The 23,837-nt window shown below is 44.5% G+C and overlaps 1 protein-coding gene across 4 annotated transcripts in view; it reads left to right on the top strand.

The window, feature by feature from the left end:
• The window catches only part of ADAMTS9 (ADAM metallopeptidase with thrombospondin type 1 motif 9), a 164,812-nt gene extending 151,362 nt beyond the window's left edge, over positions 1-13,450 (top strand). For all 4 annotated transcript variants that reach the window (XM_039240054.1, XM_039240056.1, XM_039240057.1 and 1 more), the window contains 3 exons: positions 1,011-1,115; positions 11,106-11,200; positions 13,305-13,450. In XM_039240054.1, coding sequence (XP_039095985.1) covers positions 1,011-1,115; positions 11,106-11,195 — 195 coding nt within the window. In that variant the 3' untranslated portion in view covers positions 11,196-11,200; positions 13,305-13,450. The remainder of the gene's footprint in view (positions 1-1,010; positions 1,116-11,105; positions 11,201-13,304) is intronic.
• Positions 13,451-23,837: the final 10,387 nt, after the last annotated feature.

The raw sequence follows: 23,837 nt of genomic DNA, 5'->3' as shown, positions 1-23,837 counted from the left end.
GGTTCTGAGAACTAAAAAAAAAAAAACAACCTGTCCAGGATTTCATTCCCCTCCACGCCCCTCACCCCCACCCCCACCCCCCCCATCTGGCCGCGGGACTCAACCTCACTTTAGTAAAGACTACTTGACAAAGTGTGGGCCTGTGAAAGGCTCAGAGAGGAAGCAGTCGCCGAGAGCCAGTTGGTGCGGAACATTTTCTGTTCTGAAACGGCCCCTTGTGGGGGAGGAAGCCTCAAGAAACGATTTCAGGTGTCTTTGTGGAGTCATTTTTGAAAGCGAGAAACAGAGACAGGGGACGCAGAGAGGAGCTCTGCTGACGCGCCTCCTTAGAAATGAACATGGAAACGCCGAGGCGCGGTTTTGAAATTAATCCTGGAGCGGGTTGGGATCTGCAACCCTGGGCCCGTGGAAGAGGCGGTCCCGCTGCCTGCCGTGTAGAACGCGCCGCGCGCGCCCTCTGCTGGCCGGTCCGGGGAACGCACCTCTCCTTTGAAGTCCCGCCCTGCTGTGCTTAGTTCGCGAAGTGCTCGGCGCAACGGGGAGCGGCGGCCCAGGAAGCTCTGGCAGCGAGATCTTGTTAGAAAAATTACACTGTGGCATTTTGTTCCTGAAGGAATCTGATAATTGTGAGCAACATCAGGATTGCTGTGTTAGGGAGGCAGAATGGCGCTGGTTGAGAGCGAGGACTTTTGAAGTCAGGAAAATGTGAGTTGGACTCTCACTGTCCCCTGCAGAAGTTAATCACCTCCACCGGGCCTTAGTTTCCCCATCTGTCAAGAGAACCTCTCCCCAGAGCTCTTGGGAGGATGCATGAAATGGTGCATGTAAAGTGCCTGGCCTAGACCTCCCTCCCTTCCAAAAAAAAAAAAAAAAGGAAAGAAACACTCATTAATTAGTAGCTATCGTAATTAATTAATGTCCTTCTCCTTTCCAAGGGTTCTTTTATTGTGTGGCCTTTGCTTAGGACATCACGTGGTCTAAAAATCCTTTTCATTGGCTCTTTATTCCAGGGTCGTTTTAGCATCAACCTTTACGGAACCGGCCTGTCTTTAACCGAATCTGCCAGATGGATATCACAAGGGAATTACGCGGTCTCCGACATTAAGAAGTCCCCGGTAAGGTGCCGAGTGGCTCCCGATGGGTTTCTTCTCTTTTCCTTCTTGTTTGCTTGGTCTGTTGTGGTGGTGCTGAAGGGGAGACCATGCTTTCCAACTTGCTCCAATGATTTTGCAGTGTCAGGAAGGAAGTTTTGGAAAAAAATCAAAGGTGAAGCATGTGTAGGTTGAGTGTATCAGAAAGAGCCTTGCTTCGCATCTGGTGAATTTTTCCCCAAGTTCTGAACCTGTGAACCATCCGAGTAATTAGACGATGCCTAACAAGGAAGCTGAAAGCAGTTAAGAAGCCTCTAAGGGAGTGTGTGGCTCAGACACCTTGCAATTAGCCAACATGAGATTCCTTTTGTGAACGTGGGGAAAAAGATTTTTGTTTGTTGCTGTTGTAAGTAAAACTGAAATACAGAAGAGGCAGGAAGAAAGGGGTAATTTATCAGGTGATGTTTCCGGAGAATTAGGAAAACAGGGGGTTCACAATAACCAGGTTTTCGCGCTCAAAAATCCTGCCTCTCAAGGTGCGGGACACACGGAACGTCAGCATCACCTGAGGCTTGTTGAAAATGCAGTTTCTGGGGCCCCCGTGGTCTCTAAGTCAGCATCTGCCACTGTACAAGGTCGCCAGGTAGATCATAAGCACAGCGCAGCTTGAGAAACCCTGGTCTGGGCAGCGTTTCTCTGAATCACCTGGGAAAGTTTCAAATGCATGTGCCCAGGCCCCAGCCAGACTGACCAAACGGGAACCTCTGAGGCACGGGTAGAATTTTTAACCCCCAGGGGAAATTCTCTTGTATATCCAGGGCAGAAGCTGCTGTGCATTCCAGCCTTCTCTCAGAAGTTCCGAGAACCTGCGACAGGCACCTGACGTACCGGCAAATAGGAAATTGACCAGAGTATGGCCCATGGTCCTAGGTCCTGCTTTAGCCGTGACCTTCACCACGGGGTCTCCTCAGATCTGTGGCTAGGGGAGGACAAAGAGGAAGACAGGGAAAGGGGTTATCGTTCCGAAGTAGGGTTTCCGGATCAAATACAAGACGCCCCGTTGAACTTGAATTTCAAATAAACAAGGAACATTTTTTTTTTACTATATGCGCACATCTTAAACACCGTGTGGGACATATTTATTCTAAAAATAGTATTTGTTGCTTGTTTGAAATTTACATCGAACTCAGTGCCCTGTATTTTTATTTGCTAAACCTTATCAAAATCAGAATATAAAGAAGAAATTCAAGCTGCTTCCCCCCAGTAAGGGAAGAAATATCCAGTGGGGACTTCCCAGGGAAATCCCACAGTTTCCAGAGCCCAAATTTTGAGCTGCCAGTGTTAAATTGGTCTATGGGGGGAAATATATCTTTTTTCTTGAAGCCAATCAACCACCTCAAATCTGATTCATTAAATGCACACATTGATTGCTTGTAAATCATTAAATGTTTTCCTTTGCACTGAATGGAATAAAGAGAGCTGACAAGAGAGCACACATGCTTTAGAATGTGCTCTCAGATTATAATGTTCTTCCCTACTACTACTCCTCAAGGTCCATTTATTATGTTTTAGTCACTCCGAGGGACACAAAAATTAACTCCCCCAAACGCGGTTAGACATGAAGCGTGTTCTGTAGGAAACCGTCTATGTAAACTGTGTAACATAAGTTTCAATCCTGTTAGCCTGTCACAGGATTGTGGTTTTCATCCAGAAACTAAAAATAATTACGGCGGAGAGTGCCACCTTCTGGAGAGAATGATCACTGCCCTGCCAAGATGGGTTGGCTGTTTCCCAAGCGTTTGGGAGAAGTTACCCCTTTCCTGGAGGGAATTGGTTTGACATTTGCCAGCCAGGACTTTTTTCTTTTTTAAAATCGTGGTGTTCCATGACAGCCCGAGCTCAAAATTAATCTCAAGGGTGTGCCGAGTGCTCCTTATGAATCCCTGGGACCCAGGTGGAGCCACCTCTATGGCTCCCAGCACACTCCCACGTGCTGCTGTGTGTGTCTCACCTGCTTCTGGGGCTCTCAGAGTAGCATCCCCTAAGGATGCTCCACGAACATAGGCCTCCCTGACCAAAAACATTCGGGAAAAAATTGTATATTTTATTTCCTTCTTGAAGAGGCACAGTGAGCCTGAGCTTACTCAAGGTTGGAATAAAGTATAGAGGAAGGAAGCCTGGGTGCCTTTATCCCAACCAGGGTTGCCCTAAATCGTGATTCTCAAACTGGAGTGTGTATCAGCATCACCTGCAGGCTCGTTCAGACATAGCCAGCCTCAGAAGGGGCCCCAAATGTACATTCCCAGCAATTTCCCGGGTGGTGCTAATGCTCCTGGCCCAAGACCAGACTTTGAGAGCTGTTGACCTAAGTTAGACCAACCCCAGAACCTTCTTCTCAAAGCTACACTTTTTCATTTCCCCCAGATAACCCGGTGTTCCATGGAACACACTTTACCAAACTCCCGTGTTGCCCCCAGCGGCCGAGGCCCCGTCCTCCGTGCTGCTCAGACCCTGGCCAGTCCTCACCCTCTCCTCCCCAAACAGCCCTGCTTTGATTCAGCCTCAGGTTGCCACTCCTCACTTGCCTTCCCTTTTCTGCTGAGAGCTATGGAGAAAAGGCCATAGTGAAAACTTCACTTCTCCAAACCTGGTTGGCAATACAGTGTTTTTCCCCAAGCAAAGCTACAGGAAGACTCTAGTCATGTGGGGAAACCTGAATCCCCAGAACCACTGTCTCATCATCAGGGGCAAAACTGGTAAAAATAAGTCTCATTGTCGGCCTCACTGTGGGCTCCCCCTGTATGATGAGAAGATGCTTTCTCCTATTTTTAACTAATAGAAATACTACCACTTATTGGGCGTTAATGCGTATACCTGCATTAAACCCCATTTTGCCCGCTTTCTCATCAAATCGTGGAAGGGAGATTGAGGTGGTGGGTGGAGGGTCAGCACGTGATGTTGCTTTGGTGCTGGAATCCGAGATCCAGTTGGTGGCTCTTGGTGCTGAAGTGAAAGCTCATGGCGCCTGCAGAAGGTAGGGTAGAGATTCAGCGCGCAGCCTCGGAAGTCAGGTTGCCTGCATCCACACTGACTAGCTCGGCCTTCCTGAACGAGTTATGTAACTTCTTGGTGGGGGGTGCGTGGGGCACCATTTCTCCATCCATAAAATGAAGAGCATGGGGGCCCTTATCGCTGGGCCCTCGTGGGGCGTATATGAGAGAGGGGTGAAGAGCTGTTTGCACGTCACTGGGTAAACAGCAGGTGCATAATAGGTGTTAGCTCTTGATGTTACAGCGCTTTCCTAGCCCTTAGGCTGGCTGTAAGGTCTTAGAAGCTGGCCAAGACGATGAAGGAAATAGACTGATTTGAGTTGGCAAAGTGGCAGGATAGGGGACCATGGCCTGAGCCAAGGCTGAGCCTGGACGTGGCTGTCACCCAGAGCACCATGTGGCTTCTATCATGCGAGTCCCCACCCTGCCTGGGAGTGCAGCAGGTGGGACCCCTTGGCCCAGGGGTGCTCCAGCTGCACCTGCTGTGCATACGAACGAGAGCTCCTACCCTGCTTGCGAGTGAGCGGCACCCCCCAGGAAGGCGAGCATGGCTTGGATGGAAGATGTTGGAACTCGGAGCTCCTCTGCCGGTGACCTTCTGTGCACCCTCGACTCACAGATGTGCTCAGGGCAGGAAAAGGCCCTCAGCCCCATCCAGGGGTCTCCCCGGGCTCCACATGCCCATTCCCAAAGCTGCTATCTGCCCCTCTAGGAGGAAGGTCAGGAACAGCCTCGAGAGCCGAGCGGAGTGAAGGGAAATTCACTTCAGGCTGCATGGGAGAGGTGCCCACCAGTCTCCTTGCTTCCTGGCCTGCCTGGGGACTTTGTGGGGTCAGCAAGGAGCGAGGGGGGGGCCTGTGTTTCTGAGGCCTGGCCCTAGAGCCTAACCCACATTCCCTGTGCTGAGGGGAGGGTTGTAGATTGAAGAATTGCTTTGAAATGAAAAGTGAAAGAACTTTGTATTGTCATAGAGGAGATGCACTCCATTCATACCTTTGAGCTCATTTACAACCAATGGAGTTAAGGTAACACGAGATAAATATGTCGGCGGGAGGTGGGGGGGAATGCAAGTGTATACGTGGTCCAGATTCAACCCTCATTCATCTTCCACGTACTGCCTCCTATCTCACAGTTCACTTAAGAAAATCCAACTATCCGCAAGTATGGTAATCAAATTGCAGGCCAGGAGAGGAAAATTACATTTTAGATACTGTGTACTTTTTCTTCCATACTTTCTGATAGAAGTTAGAGGTTTAAATATATTCTAAATATTAAACAATGTGTATATTCACATATATGTGACTGTCTAGGGTTGTATTGGGAAATATATATGTACCTCCCATGTTTTATGGGCAGTTCAGCACCAGCGCACTCCAAAGAAATGTAAATCAGGGCCACCTGGGTGGCTCAGTCAGTTAAGCATCCGACTCTTTATCTCGGCTCAGGTCATTATCTCCCAGTTTGTGAGTTTGAGCTCTGCATCAGGCTCTGCGCTGCCAGCGCAGAGCCTGCTTGGAATTTCTCTCCCTCTGCCCTTACCCCCACTTGTGTGCTCTCTCTCTCAAAATAAATAAGTAAACTTGGGGAAAAAAAAAAAAAAGGAAAAGAAAATGTAAATCAATGTGCTTCAAGGTGTGCTGACTTTCCTAAATCACAGGAACCCACCTTGCCTGGTCATATTGATTGAGAAAGCCAGAAAAAATTTTGAAAAGTATGAAATACAAGCTGTTAATAATGGAGCAGAGATTCACTCGTTTTATAATTATATGTAATAGCTCCAACTAAGCTAACAAAATATTCATTGAAAAGAGATTTTTAGAGGGTTTGTTTTAATGAAGAAATAAAAATGATTTATAATTAGTGTTTCATTGTATGTGAGTGGCTATTTCTAAGATGCTGGAAAGCGTACCTTTTTCTCTAAAATAGGCCCTGTTTCCATGACAATCATGTTTATGCTAACCATTTTCTGAGCATGTTTTTTTCTTTGTATTCTGTAGTAAAAATGATGAGTTTTAGCTCAGACTTTATCTAAATCAAATTAACAGAGTCCCAATTAGTAAAATCGCATGAGCATTTCAAAGCTGTTATAATCACCTTTATAACTACCCAGGCTTTCCCTCTTCTTCCCGAAAACAGGCTATGATGGGGACCCACACATTAGAAACTACCATTATGATAATAATAGCTAATTTTTTTGAGCAGATACATTAGGCCAAGTACTCTGCTAAGCTCTTTACATACATTCTTGCATTTACAGCAGACCTCTGAGGGGAGAAAAATATCCCCATTTTACAGACGCACTAGGAAACTGAGGCTTAGAGAGTTACTTAAAAATGAGACACAAACCCCACCCAGGCAGTTGGACTCTGGTTCTCTCCACTGCTGGGTCAGGAGGGAGTATGAAGAAAGCATGAGCTTGGATGAGATAGAAGACATTCACAGCACATCCGCATTCTGAAGACCCGCAGACCAGGCTCTAGCCTCCAGAGAAGGTCCCTAGCTGGAAGACTGGCTGGTCTGTCATCAGAGCTAATTTATGGTGTCAGATTAGCTCCAGAATTAATATGGGTCCTTAAAAGTAGGACCAATTAGGGGCGCCTGGGTGGCTCAGTTGGTTTAAGCATCTGACTTCCGCTCAGGTCATGATCTCATAGTTCCTGAGTTCAAACTCTGCACTGGGCTCTGTGCTGACAGCTCAGAGCCCGGAGCCTGCTTCAAAATCTGTGTTTCCCTCTCTCTTGGCCGCTCCCCCTTCTCAAAAATGAATAGACATTAATAAGTAAATAAATTTTTTTTAAAAAAATTTAAAAGCAGGACCAGAGTCTTAGAAATCATTCTTCCAGTTCAATATCTGTCATAATCATAGGCAAGCAAATTTTTTAAAGAGAAACTATTTTGTTTTCTTTGTTAAATTGGCAAAGCTTTTTTTGTCTCTTTGTTTTTAGACAAGATGATCTGTTATTTGCAAGAGATTTTCTTTTTTTAACTTTTTAAATGTTTTTTATTTATTTGTGAGTGAGAAAGAGAGAGAGAGACAGCGTGAGCAGGGGAGGGTCAGAGAGAGAGGGAGACACAGAATCCAAAGCAGGCTCCAGGCTCTGAACTGGCTGTCAGCACAGAGCCCAGCGCAGGGCTCGAACCCATGAGCCTTGAGATCATGACCTGAGCTGAAGTCGGCGCTCAACCGACTGAGCCACCCAGGCGCCCCAGCAAGAGATTTGCATAGTGTGGCCATATGAACCAAATTTTCAGGACCTTGAGCCAGTTCTGGGAATGTAGTCTGAAGATATCCTGAAATGCAGGCACAAATATGGTTTATCTCAATAGTGGAAGATGTGGACCATCTAAGATGCCAAACATCGTGCAGGAACGGAAGGGTGAGGGGTGGCTGATTTGACATGGTAAATTTACACAGTGAGATATGAAGTCACAGTTAGACAAGGAGTTCTTCACGGCGTGGTAAAGTGTTAGGGGAATTAATTAAGCAAGCGATCTGAATTGCAGGTTAAAAAGAAGAGTGTGTATCAGCTTCAGCCTCTCATTCATTCATTCATTCATTCATTTAACAAATGTGTATTTAGTGCCACGCTGAGCAGTACACTGTTGGATTCTAGAGACCTTGGAATTTAAAAAGCCATTATACTTGAGCACCGGGGTGGCTCGGTTGGTTAAGCATTCACCTCTTGGTTTCAGCTCAGGTCATGAGTTCTTAGGGTTCGAGCCCTGCATCAGACTTTGCACTGACAGTGCTGAGCCTGCTTGGGGTTCTCTCTTTCCCTGTCTCTCTGCCCCTCCCATGCACGTGCTCACTTGCTCTCCCTTTGTGCCTCTCTCTCTCTCTCTCTCTCTCAAAATAAATAAACTTTAAAAACAAAAGAAGACATTGACCTTGCCACTATGGGACTTACATTCTAGCAGGAAGACAGATGTAAAGAAAGAATTACCCAGCTTTAGAGGATGCTATGTGGCAGGCAACTGAGTAAGGAAGATTTCTAAGAGGAAGTGGCTGCAGGGCTGGGTTCTAAAGAATCTAACAGTCAAAAAGTGGGGTGGTTGAGTGCACACAGAAGGGCAAGGGACACGGAAGAGAGTTCCATCCATAGGGAATGGTGTTGCACGTGCAAAGTCCCTGTGTTATAAGGCACATGTCAGAAGAACAACCCAAAGAAATGCCAAGGTCAGGGATGGGGTGGAGGGAAATGATAGTATCTAGAGAGTTGCAAGGTGAATCTGGAGAGGCAGGAAGGGGTAGACCAGGGGCCAGCAAACTTTTTCCGGGAAAAACTGAATAATTCATATTTATTTATAAATATTTTAGACTTTGCCACCCAGTGGCAAAAATCAGTGCTTTTATCTATGTATTTATAACAAGAGCAAAAAGAAATTTGCACATAATTTTTTATTCAATTTTAAAAATAATAATCGAATACAATTTTTAAACATATTTACCAGTGAGAACAATGGAATATTTGGGAATGATCATATTTTGCTTCAGTTAGCTGCACATTTTGCTTAATTCTCTGTTATCAAAACTGATTATAAGTATTTATTTGTTAATGCTGGTCAGCGATGAGACTGTCCATATTTCATCTTATAAACATTCATTTACACAAATAGGTATTGTCAAACCCTGATATAGTCCACACCCATATCATTTTAATTGAGCATATTTGTGCCTTGGCAAGCATTTCTGGAATTCTATTAGATTCAAGCCCTTGCTGTTGAAGGCAAGATAGAAGCTCCTCAGATGCCTTGTTACGTGGATTTTGAAATAGGAAATTTGCTCGGCACTTACCTCCCAATCCAGAACATGCCGCTGGTACTGTCGCGCAAGCTCACAAAGTATATTCACCAAAAATTTATGTGGCTTGAGATATAGGTTCTTAACTCTCCACAGAATGGAGCGTACATAAAGCGCTTTGCATGATTAGATAGGAACACTGTGAATCGACATTGAAATGACTTTACCACCGTGTAAGCTGTGCCTATAAATTCAGTGTCGCCTTGACATTTAGATTCCATTCCTTAAGAAATATGGTCTGGTCCATGGCAAGAGCCAGTGTCCAAAGCCGTGAGTATCCGGTCACAGCGACTGAGAACAGTTCTCATTCAGAAACATGTTAATCCACAGCTCTGAGCTCAAAAGTTCACCATCAAACCTGCCCACTGCTAAGGCAATCAGGCTGCTAAATGGTAACATGGGCCAGGGCGTTCCATTTCTAGTTCTGACCAAAAAATGTTTATAAAACTGATGCTGGATAAGTTTGTGGTAGCAAAAAGCTGTTCATCTTGGTTCTGTAACACCTGATAGATGCTTCTATTTTCCATTAAGCACCGACTGATGGATAACATATCGAATAATTAGAGACTTCAGACAGCTTACATTTTTATGAGCTTTGTCAATTTGACCAACTATAGCTTTCTCTGCATTCATATACTTTTTTTTTTTTAAACCTCTGTCAGTTGTCCACACATCTTGGTAGATTCCACATCAGCTGTTCTGCACTAGTGTTTTCTCAGCCTCTTTGAAATTGTCTTGCCTGAATTTGTTTCACACAGACTATTCACAGAAGCCAACTCTGTGGTCACTTCACACTCAGCATCATCTCCTCAAATAAACAACTGAATTATACCCATAATACCTACCTATCAACTCATCAAGAGCCAAAAAAAAAAAGGCCACCTAAAATTATTCGCCTCGTGTTTTAATTGATTATTGATGTTATTTTCAATGTCATCGATTTTTCAAGCAACTGTTCCTCCCAAACGGATAGTAGTCTTGATCAGTTTATTTTCTCTAGACACATTTGTTGAGCTGTTCACAATGAAACGAGATGCCATTAACTCCCCAGGGGGCAAACTGTTTTCCCCACTTAACTAACACATCAGCCACCTGGAGACTTAACTTTTTTGGTTTCATTGTTTATTTTTACTCAGTTCATTTGAAAAAAATTTTTTAACATTTTTTAGTTTTGAGAGACATAGAAAGAGCATGAGCAGGGGAAGGGCAGAGAGAGAGGGAGACAGAGAACCTGAAGCAGGCTCCAGGCTCCGAGCTGTCAGCACAGAGCCTGACACAGGGCTCAAACTCACAGACCATGAGATCATGACCTGAGCAGAAGTCGGATGCTTAACTGACTGAGCCACCCAGGCGCCTATACTGAGTTTCAGTTTTATATTGTGCTATGAGGAAATTATGCTACGGTGCGGTCTTCTATTTTGAATTTTCTAAATTTATGAGCATTGCTTTCCTTGTGACTTGGGAATGTGTGCTGCAGCTGAGGTTGGTAATGATGGTGTATATTGTTTTCTTCTGGCACGGCTGCGGTGTCCTTGCACGAGAAACACAGGGCTTTGCCATCTCAATTTGATAACAGAATAGTTCACATACCACAGTACCCTCACGGAGCAACAGGCAAAGTCGCTTTTCTTTTTTTGTTCTGACATGACCCTAGTAATGATAAAAAATAAAATGTTACAATAGGGGAACACACACGGCATTCCACACACTGCCAGGTCACAACTGCATCACCATGGTGTGCGGCGTGCTGAGTATCTGTATAAAGCCACAAGAGCTGCCTCCACTACTCATGCCCTTCTAAGTGAATGAATGAACATGGCTGTGTTCCGATAAAACTTTATTACGGACACTGACACTTGAATTTCGTGTCATTTACAGATATCAGGAGATATTGTTCTTGGTTTGCCTCTTCTCAGCCATTTAGAAATGTAAACACTATTCTTGATTGATGATCGATGAGGCATAAGAAATGGGTGGCAAGCTGGATTGGACCCACAGACCATAGTCTGTTGCCTCTGCTTTAGACCGTGTGAGGATGTTGGGCTCTGCTTCTATTCAGAAGACCTACCTACTTTGCAGGGAAGACACATATCCTCAAAAGCCAGTGAAAGCCCTGGAAACACTGGTCAAGCAGGTGGTCTGAGATCGTGTGTTTTCTTGCAGGATGGTACCCGAGTCATAGGAAAATGCGGTGGCTACTGTGGAAAATGTACTCCATCCTCTGGCACTGGCCTGGAGGTTCGAATCTTATAGTCAAGGTAAGCAGGTCCCACGTTTCTCTCTCTCTCTCTCTCTCTCTCTCTCTCTCATTCTTTCTGTAAACTCATGATTAGGCAATGTAGGCAGGTCAGTTGCCCCCGGAAAGGTTTACTATTAAGCATCTTGAAACTGACTCGGTATTCTGGCTTTTTCTCTCCTGTTCATCTGTCCTGTTCATCTCTTCTCCGCTCTTGGATATGAGGTCCCCAGGCTTTCTGCATCAGAGTCCTCTGCAGTATTTCTTTAAAAACGTACTGGGCTCCATCTCTAGAGGTCCTTATGTCTCTGGGACGTCTCAGAATCTGTATTTTTGATACAAGGAATTCTAATTCAAGTGACTTATGGATTAACTTTTGAGATTCTGCCCCAGAGTATCGCATTAATACTATTAATGACATTCATTGAGCCCTGACAATGTGTCAGGCCAAGTGCTCACTTGACATTATTTCATTGAACCTCACAATAAAGCCACAAAATGGGCCACTTATCCTCATTGTACAGCTAGAAGCCTAGGCCCACATAATCCAGTGGCTTCTTAAGATCACAGTAAATTCCTTTGGTGGAGCCCATCCATGTGCTACACCAGAGCGAGTGCTCTCAGCTAATGCACTGCTCCACACGCGTGTGACTCACCATGTCGTCCATGGACTAGCAGGATCAGCATCAGCTGGGAACTTGTTGGAAGGCAAAGTCTCAGGCCTTACCCTAGACTTACAAAATCAGAACCTGCATTTGAACAAATCTACATTAGAGTCATGCATGGGAAGGTTTGAGAATTCCTGGTCTGACTACATTATGCCAGCAAGTGCTCCCTCTGCTGGCCAGAGGAATGAATTGTTCACTCTTTTTCTGGTCCCAGAGCCTTCAGCTACAAGGTATGAGTTCAGCCAAGTCGTGCAACCCTTCTACAACTTATTTCAATCTTTCAACTGTCCATTCTCCTGTAGGGCTCTTCAAGATCCTGACACAGGAGCACCTACTTGACGCTTATGTATCCGTGTTTCACTGTTTGATTGAAATCCATATTCAAAATTATGGTCTTAAGTTACGATTGCTTCCATTCCAAGAGGCAACAGGAAAAAAAAAAAAAAAAGAAACTTAACATCTTAAATAACTGAGAAATCCAAGCAGTGGTCTAGCTTCAGGCATAGCTGGATCCAGAGGCTCAAACGGAGTCATCAGGACTCTGGTTCTCCCATCAGTCAGCAAGGCTTGCTTCATTCTCAGGCAGACAATTTCCCCAGCACCATGAGCTGCCCCCAAATAAACACTCACATCAAGCATTCATTCTGCACAAGAACTCATGCTCTTGTTCATCACATGGGTGCTTCTGAACCAATCCCAAAGTCCAGGAGACTGCACTCAGGTACCCACCTGGAGGCGGGTGATTGACAGCTTATTTAGAAGAGGAAGGAAGAGTTTGTTACCCGGAAAGAGGAGATAGGATGGAGGCAGCCAAAGTCGGCGGGGATCCATGAGAGATCCCCATTTTAAGTGTATTTTACATATTTGGCATCTAATAAAATAGTTTTGTGTGTGTTTACCTGTAGTAAAATTTGAGTGAGTGTGAATATATATAATATTTCCATATATGTCTAGGAAAAAAACTAGATGAAAATGTACCAGTATTTGAAGAGCATTGTCTCCTGTGGGAGGTTTCAGGCTAGTAGTTTATTCTAGTCTATATACTCCCCTGAAAGGTCCATGTTTCCATGACAGACCTACATCACTTTTTAAAAATATTTTTTAATGTTTATTTTTTGAGAGAGAGAGAGAATGTGTGTGTGTGTGAGTGGGGGAGGGGGAGGAGCAGAGAGAGAAGGAGACACAGAATCCAAAGCAGGCTCCAGGCTCTGAGCTGTCAGCACAGAGCCCGACACAGGGCTCGAACTCATGAACCGTGAGATCATGACCTGAGCCGAAGTCGGACGCTTAACTGACTGAGCCACCCAGGTGCCCTGATACATCACTTTTAAAATCCAGAGAAGTTAATAAGTGTCATTTTTTAAATTCTATATATAAAAATCTATGGCTTACCTACTCTTGACTTCTGGCATTTGATACAGGAGATTGACTTTCCTTGTTTGGTTTGTTTATTTCCAGGTGCTCTGAAGAGGAAGCCATTATGGGATAGATGAAGGATAGTAATGCAATACCTCCACCTTAAATTTGTGTGCATGTGGGTGTGTGAGGAATGTATGAGTGTGTGTGTGTGTGTACATATGCACATATATACATATATACACACACATATATATAGCTGTATATATATATATGTGTGTGTATATATATGTGAAATATCCTAATGATGTAAAGTTTAATATTTATGTTTGAAATTATTTATTGTGATGTAATATTTTTGTACGTAAAATGATTCTATTATGACTGCTTTTTGCATTATTTTGTCCCTTGCAGTCAAATCACTGCATTTTACGTACTCTACATTATATGTAGTACTATGACAAAGGTGATCCTTCATTATCACGGTACACTATCGTTTACTTCCTATCTGTAAATATTTTACTGTGACTTTCCAGAAATTGTCATTTGTCTTTTTGAAACAACCTAGCTGCCATCAAGGTGCTACAGAGTCATGTCCGTGTATCTTGGCGTTTCTAGGAAAGTATCAGCCGATAAGTAATGTAGTCACGCCACAGATTCTACCAGCTACTAGTTATGTTAACTATCTATTCAGTTTCATGTGATCTCTGGGAAAAAAAATTGCTGCCTTGGTGCTATATAATGTATATATTTAAGTGATTATCAGACTCAGAAATGTAAGCATTTTTAATAAAAGGGAGGAATAGGACAGAATGCAATGGACAGAATCACTTGGAAAAGTAAGACCACTTGCTTGTCCCTACGTGTCCTTATCTTTGGACATGCTTGTTGTGGAAGAGAATTGGACTCTTCTTCTTGTTACCGTTATTAATACTTTGCTTCAGTTCATGGTGCCTCGGTCTCTCTGAAGTTAAATGGAGCATACCCCAACGCAGCTTCCTTACAGAGTGATATTGAGAGAGTGAGATCCTCTCAACATTTTGCCAAGATGTTCTAAAATCGTGTCCACGTTTATCAGCTGCAAGACAGAGGATGCTCGGGATGGGGTGACCTTCTGCACCCCCAGCACACCTGGACAAGTTCAAAACTAGTTCCTAATCATCAGGATGCCTAAACGCATTGACTGGTGACATGACTTTTCTTCTGGCCGTGAGCCTCAGAGCCTGCCAGGGTTCATGGCTGCTGCAGTAATTAGCATTTGTGAGAAGACACAAACAGTGGATTAGAAGATGCTGGAGTCTTTCTGATCTTCCACGAATCCCCTCTTTGTTACTTATTTCCAAAACAGAGGTGCTGAAGTCAGTGTCTCTCGGCCCTTCCGACCTGATAGAAGGGGATTCAATGCCGATGGCCCACGGCAGACATTCAGTGTTTGAAATCCTGCCTACTTCCAAAACCCAAAGAGATTAGAAAAAAACCTAGGAGTATCCTCCAAGCCCAAACAAACTCCAGAGTGCTCCAGAAGAAGTTATACTCAGTGTATGAATAAGTGTTATTCTCCTTTATTAATACATTGTGAAAATATACTATGAATAAATACCATGACCACATCTAAACATTTGTATTTCCCATGGTTTCTGGACTCTTGATTCAAGTAGGAATGAAAATACATCTATTTTTTTTTTAAGATTGCCAGGTTGAGAAGAAATGCATATTTTCTTAATTCCATTGATTACAGTTGCCATATTCCAGAGGCAGATAAGGGACAGGGTCTGTCCCTGAGGTCTGCTTTTTAATCATTCATGTCTCTTCTGAAGGGGTGTGTGTGATAGGGAACAAATGAACAAACCAAACGGGAGATTTAACAAACAAAACGGGAGATTTAAACCCTTTTAAGATTTAAGTGGGTTTAGGGGCTTACTTGTTAATTTTCTGTAGCAATAGTTTCTACTCTATAGACCGAATGGTGTCCAAGGAAATGAGAGCTTTCCAAAGAAGTCTAATAAACAGCAAAGAGTAGGTAGACGTTGCCCCTTGACCCCGCCTGCTTAATTGTTTTTGCTCATCCTAATAACCACCAAGTAAATGTTCACGTATAGCGAATAAGTGGCTGTCCCCAAAAGAACCCTGTTTGGCTCTGATTGGATTACATGTCCACTTCCGGACCAGTCATGTTGTTGAGGGGGCTGATAGCATGTGCCACCTAGAGTGGGGTGATTGACAGCCTCAGCTGGAGAGAGACAGTTCCCAGAGGGAAAGGTTTTGTTTTCAGAAAAAGATAGTATAAAGACAGACAAAAGGCAAAGGTATCCACTCCAGATTCTGTGTGGGGTGTGCGTGTGTGTCTGTGTCTGTGTATGTGTTTGCATGCATAGGCGAACTCAAATCCTACAGCTCATACCATAGTCCCACCCCTTATCGGCCCTAAGCATCATCTAAGACTTGGGTTCTAGGCCTTTCTCTGACATATACTAACTGTCTGATCCTGAGCCTTAGTTTCTTCCTTTGTAAAATGAGGCTGTTAGCAGTTCCACCACTTACTTGTGAGATTGTTTTCTGAAGACCCTTTCAGCCCTACATCAATGGTGGCAAAGAGACGCCCTCAAACTGTGCCTCCACAAGTTTAAATGGATTTACAGCAGTGAAGACATAAGCCGTTTCGGTCAGGAATTGCATTCTGCTGCTAATTTCAGAGAGCTGACTGCAGTGGCTTAAAGCATGAGAAAGTATTTCAGGGGTGCCTGGTGGCCCAGTCGGTGAAGCGTCCAACTTTGGCTCAGCTCGTGATCTCACAGTTCTTGGGTTTGAGGCTTGTGTCAGGCTCTGTGCTGACAGCTCAGAGCCTGGAGCCTTCTTTGGTTTCTGTGTCTCCCTCTCTCTCTGCCCTGCTCACTCGCGTGTACGCTCTCTCTCACATATAAATAAACATTAAAAAAATTTATGTGTATTTCACTGTTATGTAAAAGAAGCCTGGACATATGGCAACTCAACAAAATCATCAGGGACAGTTTCTTTCTCCGTCTCCTGTCCTCAATCCTCCATGTTTCAACTTGGCTGCTAGGGTTCTAGCAATCACTCCCAAATTCCAGGCAACAAGAAAACGGAAGTGGAGGAAAAGGGTAAAAAGTGGCCTGGTCCCAGCTCTCTATTCTTTTAAAAAGGTTTTCCAGAAACCTCATTTAACAAATTCCCCTTTAGCTTCTCAGGCAGAAATTAGGCGTGTGGTTGCATCTAGGCAGCAAGAAGCAGTGGGGGGAAAGGTTGCTTCTCCGAGCACATTGCCAAACTGAATAAAAGGAGGGATCTGTCCCTCCAAAAGAATGCAGAATGAATGAGAGAGGCAATTAAAAGTCCCTGACAGGTTCAAGTACAGAGATTTGAGGGAGTGGTTTAGAAGCAATTATCGCCAAGTAAGCAAGAGATAATAGGATCTGGGCTAAAGTTGTGACCGTTGTAATTGTAGAAAATTACAGTGTGATATAGGTGGTGAGATTAACAGGAGCTGACAGTGGATAGATCCAGGGTGGACTGTGGGAGAGAAGGCACTGGTATGTGTTCAGAGATGAGGTTTCTTTTGCTTGCAAATAAAGCCAAGGTGATACAAAGATGAATGTGTAGATGGCTGAATGGACAGATACAATCTTTTCGAATCTGTTAATCTTTTACATTTTCATAGCAGGATATAAGTTAAATATTGTCTTTCTTCCTTTTTCATCCATTTGTTTACCTAGGTAATATTTATTGCACACATGCGAATTTCCAGGCATGTTCTGGGAACTAGGGGTGCCGCTGTATATTAGGGTACAGGCTGGAGACTGTATGAGTCCACTAGGGGGGCGCCATCACAAAATACCGCAGAGTGGGTGGCTTACACAATGGAAATTTATTCACACAGTTCTGGAGGCTAGAAGTCCAAGGTCAAATGCCTCACCTGGGTCAGACATCTCTTCCTAGTTCATAGGTATCTCTTTTCTGGCTGTGTCCTCACATGGGCTTTACTTGATGTGAGCACTGAGAAAGATCGAGATCTGTGGTGTCTCTGTTTCTCCTCATGAGGACACCAGTTCTATTGGGGAGGTCCCCACCCTTATGACCTCATTTAACTTGGACTACTCCCTTATAGGTCATGTGTCCAAACACAGCCACATTAGGGGTTAGGGAATTTTGGGGAGACACAATTCAGTTGCTAACAGAGGCCATAAGGGAGAGATCCCAAAATAAGATGGGTATTTGTTTCTCTCTCCTCACCATGCTGAGGTCAGATCTGGTTGGTGAGAGGACTTGGGCTCCTTCTGGTTTGCGGCTTAGCCATCCTGACCCCACCTGAGGTTAGCCTGCAGGAAGGGGGCAATCATTTTCAGGCAAGATCTGGAAGTTAAAGGACTTTTATTCACCACTTGCTGGCAATTGCTTCGATGCATTGCCTTGTCTAGCTGCAAGGGAGGCTGAGAAACGTGCTCTCTAGTGGGCAGCCGCACACCCAGCAAATGCCACGTGGAGGTGGAGGCTCTGCTATTAAAAGGATGAAGGGAAGGACGGCTGATGGGCAAAGTGGCGGCTTCTGCCGCCAGCAGAAAAAAACCTGCCCAAGTGTCTGCCCTTCCGAGCTTACGTTTCAGTGGTGACAGATGGAAAAGAAAATAGGCAAAGACACAACCAGACCCCTCCACAGTCGTTTTCCGGCAGTAAATCTGACCCTGTTTTCCCCAGTGGCCATCCCGATAACACCATGGCAGGCCGTGGCAGTCCCTCAGCATCGAGAGCCTCAGAGCCAACGCTTTCACACCTGCTTCTCTGCCCTTTGCCTTTGTGTATCCATTTCTCTGTCTCTTCTGATACAAAAGTAATGGATAGTAAGCTGAACCTAGTGTGTGGTGTGGTGAGAAGGAATAGAGGGAGAAAGGAAGTGAGAAGATGATCAGGAAGTGCCCGATGTCCTGAGGTGAGTGTGTTGCTATTCTACTTTTATTTTTTTTTTCTAAGATTTATTTATTTTTGAGAAAGAGACAGAGCACGAGCAGGGAGGGACAGAGAGAGATGGAGACACAGAATCCAAAGCAGACTCCAGGCTCCAAGCTGTCAGCACAGGGCACAATGCGGGACTCGAGCCCATGAGCCACCAGATCATGTCCTAAGCCGAAGTCGGATACTTAACCAACTAAGCCACTCAGGTGCCTGAATGTGTTGCTGTATTAAATAAAGTGGTCAGATATTCCTTCTTTATTAACTTCCACAGCTACAAACAAAGCTGTAGGTCCCTATGAACACTTGCCAATGACCTAGCAGGTGCAGGGAAGCTACCTGTCACCTACGGATGGTGGGAGAGGTCTCCAGTCTAGGTCATTGCGCTGCTAAGCCTTCAATGTTTTGTGCATAGTTTAGAGGTGATTTTGCTGGAAGGGCGTCAGACCTTCAGAGCCCCTCACCCTGCAAAGATTTGGCTACTCCCCTCAAATGTGTACCTCAAGGTTAAAAATAACTCAGACCATCAATTTAGCTTTTCTCCCAAAGGCTACCTTTTAAAAATATCAAATACTGATTTTTTTCCCTAAGAAATGTAAAGACCACTTTTGCTGTAGCCCTAAGTACGTGTTTTGTAGTCAGTAAGTGATCCAGCTACTTTTATGACATTATTAGCCACAATGATATTCTATCAGAACAAAGGGGCAAATATTCAAAGTGCTTATAAGAGAGGCATCCAGCTATAATGGGGAAGAAGATAAAATGTAATTTTTCATAGACATGTTCACCCTACTATGTGGTTGGTATTGTGTCACTTTGTTAGGACTTAGGAACAAAGGCCTTACACGTTGTTGGCAGGCGTGTCAGAGAGTGGTCAAAAATGACATGTTTATGTGTGGAAAACACAACTAACAGTCAATTTATTACACTGACAAGTGCAAAAACTTAGTTCTTAAACTTTGGACTTCAGTTTAGAAATTCTATTATTTTATTTATCTGTCAAGGTTTCAGCAATTACTTTTAAAAAACTTTTAAATAGGGGCGCCTGGGTGGCTCACTTGGTTAAGTGTCCAACTTTAGCTCAGGTCATGATCTCATGGTTCATCGGTTCGAGCCCCGTGTTGGGCTCTGGGCTGACAGCTCAGAGCCTGGAGCCTGTTTCAGATTCTGTGTTTGTGTCTCTCTCTGCTCCTCCCCCATTCGTGCTCTGTCTCTCTCTGTCTCAAAAATAAATAAGCTATAAAACAAATAAAAACTTTTAAGTAATGTTGGCTTCATCTTCGGTCAATTAAAAGCCCTCAAATACTTTATATGCTTTTTATACATTTCATGAAATTTATTTGTCTCAAGTCCTTTAATTACCTGACAGAAGCAAACCTTTCTGAGTACTTAAATATTTTTTTTATAAATGCAAACATAATATAAATATTACATAAATCAGTGGCATTAAAGTTCTTTTAGGGGCACCTGAGTGGCTCAGTCCATTAAGCGCCTGACTTCAACTCAGGTCGTGATCTCATAGTTCATGAGTTTGAGCCCTGCGTCAGGCTCTGTGCTGACAGCTGGGAGCCTGGAGCCTCCCTCGGATTCTGTGTCTCCCTCTCTCTCTGCCGCTTGCCTGCTCCTTCTCTGTCTCTGTCTCTCCCTCTCTCTCAAAAATAAATAAACATTAAAAAAATTTTATAAAGCTCTTTTTGGGGCACCTGGGGGGCTTAGTTGGTTAAGCGTCCGACTTTCGCTTAGGTCATGATCTCACGGTTCGTGGGTTCAAGCCCCGCGTCGGGCTCTGTGCTGACTGCCAGCTCAGAGCCTGGAGCCGGTTTCAGAGTCTGTGACTCCCTCTCTCTCTGACCCTCCCCTGCTCACGCTGTCTCTCTCTCTCTCTCTCTCCTAGAAATAAATAAAAAGACATTAAAAAAAATTTATAAAGCTCTTTTAAATATGCTAAAGTAGAAAATTAATCCAGGATGACTATAATGTAAAATTACAAATTTAAATCAGGTCCTCAATGACATGTTTTAAATTGGCATTATAAGCTACCATGCTCGTAGTTCAAATATTTAAAATCACACCAATTATAGAAGCTATCAAATTTTTACATATTCCTAATACAAAAATCTGAATACAGTGGTTCTGATTCCCTTAAGCATTTTTATGTCTTAAGTCGGACTGTTAGCACGAATAAACGCTGTGCACCTTACACTTGTTACAGACCCAAGATTCCCGTTGAACAGATGGAGAGCAGGAGACAGCCAGGGTAGTTCTTCTCACTCCACCTGAGGGAACCTTCTGTATCTACTTATTTCCTGTCACTGCTGTTACACATTGCCTCAGGCCAAGTTTAGAACAATACACATTTATTATCTGGAGTTCTGGAGGTAAGACCTCTACCATGGGTCAGTAGGACTGTGTTCCTTCTGGAGGTTCGAGGCAAGAATCCATTTCCTTGCTTTTCCAGCTTCCAAAGGCCACCCACATTCCTTGGCTCCTGGCCCCTCCCTCCATCTCTGAAGCCAGCAGTAGTAGCATGAAGAGTAGCCTTTTCAGGGCACCTGGGTGGCACAGTCGGTTAAGTGTCCTACTCTTGATTTTGGCTCAGGTCATGATCCCAGGGTCATGAGATGGAGCGCCACTTTGGGCTCTGCACTGAAAGTGCAGAACCTGCTTAGAATTGTCTGTCTGTCTGTCTGTCTGTCTCTCTCTCTCTCCCTGCCCCTCCACCCTCAAAATAAATAAACTTAAAAAAAAAAGGAAAGTAGCATTTTCGCATTTCTCTCTCCCCATCTGACCTCTGCTTCCATCATCACAATAGCTTTTTCTGACTTTGACGAACTTGCTTCCTTCTTGATTGTATTGGGCTCTCCAGATAAGCCAGGGTACTGTCTTCATCTGGAGGTCCTTAACTTAATCCTATCTGCAAACCCCATGTAATACATTAGGTAAGTCCCCAGGACATGTTTGGAGATTGGGTCCCTGTCATCTTTGGGGAGCATGATTCTGTCTACGACACCTTCTCCATGCATTTCAGGATCAGAGGTATCGGTCCAATGCTGACATGATTATCTGAATCCCAAGTGGGCCACACTGGCCTTTTGTTAATGACCCTTAACGTTAGGACAGGCCTGTTCCCATAGCCCGTGTCCCTAGATTTGAGTTCCCCGTGTTGCCTACATTTTTTCCAACCACACTCCAAAGTCTGCAACCAATGGCTTGCTTGGATTTTGCACACTGCTCTTATATATAGACATCTTCCTGTTTTGGTCCAGAGTCTTTTGAACTTGACAAGAATTCTGTGTTTTCACATATACTTCCTGGGCCATAGAATTCCTATGACATAGAGGTGATAGCACACTGAATTCTGGTTTCTCTTCTACTTGGATATCTCTGACCTGCTCTAGAGAATTAAAGATCCCCCTTATGACGGCCTTTTAGGACATATGATGATGTGTACAGAAATCTAGGGGCACGTGGGTGGCTCAGTCAGTTAAGTGTGTGACTCTTAATTTCGGCTCATGTCATGATCTCATGGCTCATGGGATCCAGCCCCGTGTCAGGCTCCATGCTAACAGCACTGGGCCTGCTTGGGATTCTCTCTCTCCCTCTCTCTCTGCCCCTCTCCTGCTTGCGTGCTCTCTCTCTCTCTCTCCCTGCCCATGAGGGGGACCACCTTTTGGACCCTCCTTCTTCCCAGCCAGAACGAGTGTCTCCGGGCACCATGTGTTTCCCACACCCCCACATGCCAGCACTCACCTTCTCCTATTGTGAGTCTGTGGTCAGTGCCTACAGGCTCTAGAACAAGCTGGGATGGCATGCTTGGTTTCTCCACTCCCTGCTGTGTAACCTTGGACATGTTGCCTACACTACCAGCCTCCCTTTCCTCTTCAGTAACGTGAGGGATAATAATGGCTCCCATCATATTTGGTTGTTGAGAGGATTCAATGCGCTACTACATTTAAAGCATTTAGAACACTGCCTGGCATGGAGTAGGTACCCAGGTACCCAGTAGGTACCCTTAGCTATTAGAAAATATATGTAAAGCAGGGGCACCTGGGTGGCTCAGTCGGCTGAGCGTCCAACTTCGGCTCAGGTCATGATCTCGCGGTTCATGGGTTCCAGCCCCGCTTCTGGCTGTGTGCTGACTGCCGGCTCAGAACCTGGAGCCTGTATTCGGATTCTGTGCCTTCCTCTCTCTCTGACCCTCCCCTGCTCACGTTGTCTCTCTCTCTCTCTCAGAAATAAATAAAAAACATAAATAAAAGTATTTTTAAAAAGAAAATATATGTAAAACATTAATAAGTGCTATATATAACCGATGCTTTAATTTGGGAAAGTCTACTGTGGAGAAGGTACTAAGGCATTGACTAAACTTTTACCTCCACTCCATGTCCTAGAGTTTAGAAAACTAGGTTTTTGTGTATGTCCTTCCTCAGATTCCATTTGCTCACCAAGTGCTACAGCTCTTTGTTTCCTTTTCCAAAACGTCAGTGAAAGCTGTGGATCAAAGGCTGATGTCAAGACTAGAAGAAATCTGACACGATGGATAGACAACAGTAATCACAGCTACGTCAAAAGAACAATAGAGACTTGTATTTGTTGACCATTCGCTGTGTGTGAGGGTTGACTTTTGCGTCAAGCTGGCCAATCCACGGTACCCAGTGTTTAGACAAACTCAAGTCCACGTGTTGCTGTGAAGGTTTTTTGGGGGGATGTGATTAACATTTAAATCAGATTTTGAGTGAAGCAGATCACCCTGCATGCCGTGGGGAAGTTTCCTCCCATCAGTGGGAAGGAAGCCCTAAGAGAGAAAAGGCTGAGGTTTCCTGAGGATGAAGGAGTTCTGCCTCTAGACTTCCTTCAGACGGCACCATCGACTCCTCCCTGGGTCTCCAGCTTGCCAGCCTGCTTGCCAAATCTTGGACTTGCTAGCCCACACCATCGCATAAGCCATAAAGACAAATCTCTCTCTAGATGGTATAATAGTATATATTACATATCTCTATATATTCTTTTGTTTTTGTTTTTGTTTTAAGTTTATATATTTATTTTGAGAGAGAGCAAGTGCTAGTGGAGGAGGGTCGGAGAGAGAGAGAGTGAGAGAATCCCAAACAGGCTTCGTGCTCATTGCAGAGCCTGATGTGGGGCTCAGTCCCACCACTCTGTGATCATGACCTCAGCCAAAATCAAGGGTCAGATGGTTACCCGACTGAGCCACCCAGGTGCCCCTCTATATATTCTGTATCTATATCTGATTGGTAATAGCTGGAGACTGTTACGCTGTATGAAAGGCCAGAGCTGCTCTTTTGCACAACTCTGGAGGGCACCGTTCACCCTGGGCCCTAGGCTTTGCACGTGTCCTTTCATGAAAACCTCATGACTACCTTCTGGGGGAACCACTGTTTTTATTCCCATTTTAAAGCTGAGGGAAGGGAAGGTTGAGTCTGACAGCCTGACTCCCAAACCCAGGGTCCTAAGCATTTGGGGGCAGACAAGATCCAAATCCAACATCTCCTCCCTCCTGAACCACTGAGTTTCCACAGAAAAAAGAGGAAATTTCGAACCTTGCTGTACATGAGCAAGCAGAAGAAGAAAGAAAATGGCTCCATCTAGGGGCGCCTGGGTGGCTCAGTCAGTTAAGTGACCAACTTCGGCTCAGGTCGTGATCTCAGTTTATGG

The sequence above is a fragment of the Hyaena hyaena genome, unplaced genomic scaffold, assembly GCF_003009895.1.
Source record: "Hyaena hyaena isolate Hyena2069 unplaced genomic scaffold, ASM300989v1 scaffold_167, whole genome shotgun sequence".
Classification (NCBI taxonomy): Eukaryota; Metazoa; Chordata; class Mammalia; order Carnivora; family Hyaenidae; genus Hyaena; species Hyaena hyaena.
This window is presented reverse-complemented; position numbering and strand designations above follow the sequence as displayed.